At 40.1% G+C, this 8576-nt stretch overlaps 1 protein-coding gene across 7 annotated transcripts in view; it reads right to left on the bottom strand.

Annotated features, from left to right (window-relative positions):
• Positions 1 to 469: 469 nt before the first annotated feature.
• Positions 470 to 8576, bottom strand: part of ACSL3 (acyl-CoA synthetase long chain family member 3) — a 223908-nt gene continuing 215801 nt past the window's right edge. For all 7 annotated transcript variants that reach the window (XM_029615577.1, XM_029615578.1, XM_029615579.1 and 4 more), the window contains 3 exons: positions 5374 to 5488; positions 4622 to 4779; positions 470 to 1312 (listed from right to left, as the gene is read on the bottom strand). In XM_029615577.1, coding sequence (XP_029471437.1) covers positions 1155 to 1312; positions 4622 to 4779; positions 5374 to 5488 — 431 coding nt within the window. In that variant the 3' untranslated portion in view covers positions 470 to 1154. The remainder of the gene's footprint in view (positions 1313 to 4621; positions 4780 to 5373; positions 5489 to 8576) is intronic.

The following is an 8576-nucleotide window of genomic DNA, read 5'->3' as shown; positions in this document are numbered from 1 at the left end:
TGTTTGGAAGCAGGAATGTACTGCCAAGATATTGGGATTGGCGTATGTCCAAAAAAAGGCTTAACCAGCAGTTTTGCACTTCCTATCCCTATAGACTCCTGAATATGCCTGTGAAGATATTCTCATCGCCATCTTTTCATATTCCTACAGTGTCATTACAAATTCAGTGCCCGTAAGTGTCCCCCAGTCAGTTTCATTTGTGGCATTGCAGGGAACTGAAAAAGCAATTGCCTGTCAAAAGGAGAGTGTTCTTTTGCATGCAAAAAAAATAAAAATAAAAAAGGCAAGGGAAGTTGGCAGAAAAATGAAATCTGTTACATATGAGTCTATATATAGTACATTTATATATATAATTTTGCATGTTCCCAGTATGTGGTGGTAACTCTTTCACAGAGTTTAAGTCACCAAAACTTGCAGTGTTGCATGTAAATACATAGTGCAGTGCCACCACCAGCAAAAATTCCTTATGTAGGTTCAGATCAAATATTTATTTTAAAAAAAGGGTCTGGACCATATACAATATTACAGGTGGTGTTAATCTCCGGTTTTCCTTTCTTCTCAGACTGTTACAATACTATATATAAAATTACAGAGCAACAAACTCATCTCCAACATTGATTTCGTCTATAAACAACTTTTCAATTTACATAATTTCACAACACCCTTTTGTTTTAAATACCACAAGAAAAAAAAAAAGGCCTTTAAGTACCTATTTTTATATACATTAATGTTATCCCTCTATACACTGCCCTTTTAAAAGCTCCAGAATGAATAAGGATTTAGAGATAAGGCTGAAAAACGTGAGAGTCTTCTAAATCATAGTCTACTTAATCAATCTTAGTGGACGAAAATCCACACCATATGCTGAAGAACGGTAGGGCGGAGTAGGGGAGGGTGGAAGAAAGGAAGAAGGAAAGGACAGATAGATTTTTACATATGAACATTTCACCAATCCTGTCAGTTGAAGATGACGCAAGCTGCTCAATATAACAGTATACGCTGAAAATGAGGAACGGTACTCTTGGCTATCTTTTTTTTTTTTTTGCTTTTTGGTCTCAAATGTTGAGAGAGAATGCAATTCAAGTAAATTCCTATTTGATCTGAGCTCACTGCCGTGGAGAAGTCTGGGGACAGGCGGGAGGATTACTGCACTGTCATTTCCTGCCGTACATGCGCTCAATATCAGCCTGGTAATGTGTTCTAAGCTCTTTCCGCTTCAGTTTGAAGGCGTCCGTCACGAGACCGGTCTCAGGGGTCCAGGGCTCGGGGCTTAGGCGGATTTTTACTGGCATTTCAAATTTTTCCAGGGCAGCTGCAAACAATGAAAACCAGAAGTTAAACAATCAGTCCAAACCATTTAGCAAGCAGACTCCTTTCTTTGTAATATTACTAATAGAGGCAAATGTGCCAGACTATTTTTTTTTTTTTTTTGGAGAACAGAGTGACTACTTCTACAAAATCCTATCATTCAGATATATACTTTTGCTAAAAACAGAGTCTGTAGGAATAAAGAACTGTTCAATAATTTGTAATTACATAAATAGTGTTGGCATACACCCTTTCATGCTGGTAAGAGTACTTCAAGAAAGATCCTTTGAATGACATTTAAAAATCTCAACTGTGCACATACAAACATACTGAGCTACAGGTAACACAAACCCACTCTGGTACGAAATGCCATGCGGGGTCAGACTAAGGTCCATCAAGCCCAGAATCCCGTCTCAGATAGTGGCCAGTCTAAGTCACAAGTACCTGGTAGGTCCTGTAAATTAGATCTAATTCCTGTTACTTATCTTTATTAAGGATTTATCAATCGCTTACATGATGTAGGTTCTAAGCGATGTACAACCAAATACATACACAATAACACATAAGATGAGTTAAAACGACTTACTCCTAGGGAAGTCAGATAGCTTTCTTTAGTCTACCTGGCTAATAATGTGTTATTTATTTAAAAAGCATTTCTTAATCACTCTTCCAAATTAGAAAAAAAAAAAATTGCTCAAAGCAACTTTTCCTCCAGGAACTTGCTCAAACCTCTTAAACCCTCTATGCTAGTCGCCTTGACCACATCATCTGGCGGCAGATTCCATAGCTTGATACTGCACAAAATGAAGAAAAAACCCCCCACTTTCTATGATTTGTTTTAAATCAGCTGGTTATTAGTTTCATGGAGTGTCCCCTTGGTTTAATAATATTTGAAAGGGTAAATAACCATCTTTTATTTAACTTTTATTCAACCCCCATTCCTGATTTTTTAAACTTCCATCGTGTCCCCCTCTCAGCTGCAGGCCAGCCCGGCAACATGCCTACATTAAATCAAGACACTTTTGTAAATCATCAGAACCTCCGGTGAGGGAGCAGACAAGCAGAGTGACTAGAAGCCTACAGGAGCTTGCAGTTCATCTGCGGGCACTACAGCTCAAGAGCAATATATCTGCTATACTGTTTGCAAAAGAATGCTTGTGTTAGCCATCATTCAAGCACAACACGAGCTTTGCTCGTGAGATTTAACAGAGCTGGTTTCCTGGCACAAAATGGATGACTCGCCATGGCACACACTTACGTGCCTCAGGCATCTGTCCTGGGGCTGGCTCTGTTCAATATCTAGGAGAGCCTGCGGAGGGTTAGTAAGTAAAGTTTGTCTTTTTACAGATGAAACTAAGATCTGCAACAAAGCAGACACGCCTGAGGGATTAAACAGAATGGAAGTGATCTAAGAAAGCTGAAGGACTGAGTGGGTGCTGCAAACATTTGCATTTAGGGTACAGAAATTCAAGAGCATAGTACATGTTCGGGGCAAAATAGAGAGCGGTCCACCAAATAGGAAAGAAACCTTGTGGTGATCATATTCGATGATCAAGGTAGCATAGCAATGCTACTAGGCCACAGTCAGAGCCCGAAGAATGCTAGGGTGAATAAGAAGAGGAATGAATAGTAGGGGGAAAAAAAAAAAAGAAAGCAATAATGTCACTTTACAGAGGTCACTGCCGACACCTCATCTGTAATTTGTATCCAGTGCTGAAAGCATATAGGCAGAGTACAGGCAGTTCAGAAAAAAGAGCTGCCAAAAGGGTACAGGCTCTGCAGCAAAAGCCCTAGGACATGAGACTTAAGGTCTTCTTTGCCTTCCAGCTGCCAAGAGTGTGGCCTTCTCTCTGCCTTCTGGCCTGTCCATCCTGATGCAGACTCTTTCGTTTGAGGTGGCACTGCTCCGCCAAACTCTGCTCATGTATACATGGATTTTCAGAAGGCTTCTGACAGTCTCTCATGAGAGACTCCCTAGAAGATGAAAAACTCATGGGATATGAGACAATGACTTACTGTGGACTGGTAACTGATTAAAGGACAGACAACAGCAGGACTAATTAACCGGCTTTCCCAGTGGACAAAGGTAAATAGTGGAGAACCTCATATCTATACGGGGAAACTTATTTATTAATGATCTGGAAAAGGGAGGAACAAGTGAGGTGATCTATTTGCAGATGACACAAAGTATTCGATATAGTTTAAACATGAGCAAACTATAAGGTATTGCAAGAGGACCTTGCAAGACTGGGGGGAATGGGTAATCCAAATGGCAGATAAAATTTAAGATAAACAAGTGCAAAGTGATGCAGATAAGGAAAAATAATTCTGATTAAAGGTAAGCAATGGAGTTATTACTCAGGAAAAGGGCCTTGGATTAATTGTGGACAATACATTGAAATCTTCCATTCAGTGTGCAGCAGCAGGCAAAAAAGCAAACAAAACGTTAGGAATTATTTGGCAAGGAAGAGAATAAAACAGAATATAATAATGCTTCTGTATCAATCCACGGTGCAACCACACCTTGAGTATTGCGTGAACATATGGTAACGCCCATCTCAAAATAGAAATGGCAGAAAAGGGCAAATAAAATAAAGTATGGAACAGCTCTCTTATGAACAAAGACCAAAGAGGTTAGGGCTCTTCAGCTTGGAGAAGAAACGATTGAAAGTGGATAACAGAGGTCTATAAAATCACGAGTGGAGTGGAACAAATTAATAGGAAATGCTTATTTACTCTTCCAAGCATTAAGAACCGGGGACATATCATGAAACTAACTGGTGGAACAATTAAGCTGTGGAATTTGTTGCCAGAGGACATGGTCATGGACAGAAATATAACTGGATTTAAAGAAGGCTTGAACAATTTTCTGGAGGACCATTAATATTATTAGCAAGGTAGATATGGAAATCGCCATTAGAAGGTATCACATACTTCCACGTCATCCAGATTGGCCACTGTTGACAGGATGCTGGGCTTGATGGATCTTGATTTTTAATATTGTTTGCAATGTATGTTTTTATTTTGAACTTGTTTTATTGTAACTTTTTTGATGTTGTAAACGGCTTTGACTACTTTGATCAATTAGCAGTCACTCAAAAAAAAATCATCATCATCATCACTGGCCTGAACCCACATGGTTACAAGCTGTTTTAGCCACCAAATCAACTGCAACATAAGCTTTCCAACAAGACATAAAATTATAAAACCAGAGGAGCAAGCTGTAGACGCTGAATAAATGACAGCATGCACAGTATTTTGCGTTATCGCAATGACCACCATCACATAATACCAAATAATTCACCAGCCTCACCTGAAGCGGAAGACTCTGTCATCACCCTCAGTACCTCATTTTCCATTTCTCGGTTGTTGCATAGCTCTTCCAAGTTTCCATTAATCCCTTTCCTTTTCGCTAGTTCCAGTAGCTCCTTCTGATTTGGCACAACAAATCCGATGACATAACTTTGGTCACTGAAAAGTACAAAGCCTTTTAAATACTGCGCTCGTGGAAAGGGGTAGACCAATACAGGAAGAGACTAAAGCCCGCCAGACAATGCGGGAGGAGGACCTCCCGCTCATCTCCTTCAGGGCACTGACAAATTCCAGCCCCCAACTCCCCCCATCCTACTCAGCTGGCTTACCTGTGGCATGCAATGTAAGTCAGCAAAACATTTCAGCATCCAACTTCTACAAAAAGGATAAGGAACTTGGAAAATAATGTCCAAACACCCAGATCTCTGAAACCCTTGAACCGGTGTTAAATACAGCTCTACCTTCTCTGGGGGGAGCCAGAGTTTACCTTGGATCTCAGCAGCATAACTAACCAAAAGACTGACCCAATACATTTCAGCTATTAAAATGGCAAAACAGAATAGTTTTACATTTTTCCTTCTATTTTGGAGAACGCAGATCAGTGATGTTCACTTTTAACAATTCGCTGCCCACTAAAAAAAAAACAAAAACACTCCAAAAGTTTCTCGCAGCTTTCCATAGAGACCGAACCACTTCAAGCCACGAGCATTTTCAGTGAGTTCTGGAAATATGTCAGCTGGTTACTTTGCCTACCTGTTTGCATATGCGCAGATGTTATCTATTAATGAAATATTCTTCAACGCGGACTCCACCTTGCCGAGTGACACGTACTCTCCTGCCTGAAGCTTTACGAGGTCCTTTTTACGATCTGTTAAACAGTAAAAGCTGCTTTAATTTCAAGAACTGAAGCGTTACAAACTAAACCTGGTCACTAAATTTATGACTGCTCTATGGCAATAAACACGCTTATTACACATTTTTGTCATTTAAATCAGTTATCTATATGGCTGTTGGCTTTCAGTATTTTATTTTATTTTTTGTCATCTTCAGCACCTGATAGAGGTGTCCTGCAGCCTGCGGCAGCACCAACTTCCTGCTGTTGAGGTTTTGGGGATTTACAGATGAAATGGTGAGAACCCGAATTTCAATTTTTCATCTGAATCATCTCCCCCCACCCCCTCCTTGAAACTGCTCTGCTCCTGAAGGCTGCTTGGCAGCAGGGAGCATCTGACAGCAAAAAAAAAATAAACAGAAAACCAAATGCCCTACTTATGTATAAATTATTAAACTGTTAATAAATTACTCTAACCAACTACTGGCAAAAAACAAATATTACAGACTGCTATCATAAGTGCTTTACTAGTTAGTGACGTTATAACATGTAACGAGCTCTAATCAATAGCTAAAAGTCTAGAAATCTAAGATGCTGTGGTAAGGAAGACACTTATTAATATTCTGGCCATTACTGCTGTCTTAAGAATGAAAACAATGTTAATATGTATGTTATAAACATATCAGACATGGTACCTTATAATAAAATGTCAGCGTAAAAAGTCAAGAATTATTATGTCAAAAGGCAAGCTAAAAACAAAAGAAAACATTTAGTTGAAGAAAAGTGTGCGCCATTTGATGTTTGGCATCATCTAGGAAGAAGACATCACCACAGAACAGCTCAAGACTCAAGTTCATACCTGTAGTGTTTTGTTTTTTTTTTATCAGGGACCAAGAAATCAAACTTTCAGCAGATGTTCCATTGTAACAGTTTTCACTTTTACTGCAGGTATTTCTTAGAAGCCGACGGTCGCGCAACAGAGCAAGAAAGTAGAAAAGCAAGTCTACCCAAGCCCTAACCTGGAATCCCACTACACCAGGATGCACCAGCCCGTTTTGAAGTTTACACTCATTTTGTACCTGCTGAGGCTCAGTGGCACTGGTTTACCCTTAGTGCTTCCTGCATACTACAGTGAGAAGCCAGCTAACTGGACAGTTAAATTGATTTTCCCCGGGGCAAGTAGTCAGTAATACAAATAGGCAGCTGCAGCGCAGACTGCTTAATAGTTGCAGGTTTCTGCGGGCAACTCCACTGCTTTCCATGTAACTTCGCACAGAGGATCACAGAAACCTGCTACTAAAGAGAACTGGCCTGTAGAGATCAAGCCTACATGCTCTCCATTTTACATGCTCAGAACATGCCAGCTTTAAACTGGCCACAGTGCAAGTTGTATATCATGAAGGGACTGAAGTGATCCAATTAGCAAGCACAGATATCATCAAACCTCATACAGTTTCAACTAACATGTACCTTTCCTGCTGTTGCTTATCCTAGCCATACAAAAGCAATACCACTATTGTATGTGAGAGATGGGCTCCACTTAAGGAGGTGCAAAGAGTTTTGCAAATTTTGTGATAGAATAATTGGTCTTTTCACAAAATCTTTTGCTTATGGCTTTAATGTCAAATTGTTCATGATAGAAAGGGTCAATTTCTATAAAATTGTACAATTTATCAATACACTTGAAACCAATGAGTTAATGCCATTATATTGTTGTGATATGGAAATCTGCCAATAATCTGAAAGGCTGAAGAGACATCAGATTTAAAGGATGTAGCTTCTAGTATTTATATTCTTTGCACATTTCTAGTTGCACATTAGGGAATATTTTAACTAGCACTGTAAAACAGTATTAAAGTACCTTATTATCCCACCCAAAGTATTTGAGGGGGGATGGAAAGTTTGCAGACCAGAACCCAGAAATGTTTCAGGAGGAAGGTCTGCCAGAATCTGTCGCTTCCTGCTTTCTTTCTGCCTACCAGGAAGCTACTGCATAACGATCCATAAGTCACAATTCAGACTGGACTGGGACCTCAGGGTAAGTCCTGATCAACCCTCATGCTTGACTATTGTAGAAGTGAGAAAAAGGGAACTCACCCTTTTTCAATTTTTGGACTCTACATAGGAGCATTGCCATCTGATGTAGCTAAGGTGTTGCCATCTTGGATCCCTTCTAAACATTTTTTTTTGACAACTTACTATTCTACACAATTTGAAAATACCTGAAAATTTGGGCATAATGAAAAACTGCATCACCAACTAATCCTCAAACTCTCCCCGTTTCTCTCTCCCTCCCCTCTTCCCAAACTTGCATCTTTATCCCTACCAATCTCTTCCCCACCTTCTCTATTTGCCCCGCCTGCCTCTTTTTCACAGCTTCTCCCTCCACTTTTATATGTCTGTTTGCCCCCCTCTACCATCTTGTGTCTATTATCACCCTCACTTGTGTGCGCATCTGGAGTTCCCCTAACTAGCCCCGCAATGCTACAAAGCTTACAAGTGGGATTCTTAAGGATGGGTAAAAGGTATCTTTGCTATCCAACTGCTTTAATTTTTTCCAGCATGTATTAAAAATGAACAAAAATAAATCAATTAAATAATGATGCAAAACATATGAGTACTTAAAAAAAGGCGGCACTCAAACCTATTCTGAAGAGGCCAGAATCTGATCCCAAAATAATTGATCACTATTGCCCAGTGTCTAGCCTCCTGTTTCTATCCAAACTAGTAGAAAGAGTTATCTACTTCCAACTCCGACTTTCTCAAAGAGGACAATATTTTCCACCCTCATGAATCCAGCTTCAGAACTCAATCCATCCTTTAGACCAGTGGTTCCCAACCCTGTCCTGGGGCCCCCCCCCCCCCCCCCCCAGCCAGTCGGACTTTCAGGATATCCACTATGAATATGCATGAGAGAAAGTTTTCAAGTTATGGAGGCAGTGCATGCAAATTTTCTCTCATGCATATTCATTGTGGACATCCTGAAAACCCGACTGGCTGGGGGGCCCCCAGGACAGGGTTGGGAACCACTGCTTTCGACCATCACCAACAGCATTCATCTTAAATCAGAACAAGGTGATGACTCCATCCCAATCTTATTAGAACTTTCTGCAACCTTTGACAA

This window comes from Rhinatrema bivittatum, chromosome 9, assembly GCF_901001135.1.
Source record: "Rhinatrema bivittatum chromosome 9, aRhiBiv1.1, whole genome shotgun sequence".
Taxonomy (NCBI): domain Eukaryota; kingdom Metazoa; phylum Chordata; class Amphibia; order Gymnophiona; family Rhinatrematidae; genus Rhinatrema; species Rhinatrema bivittatum.
This window is presented reverse-complemented; position numbering and strand designations above follow the sequence as displayed.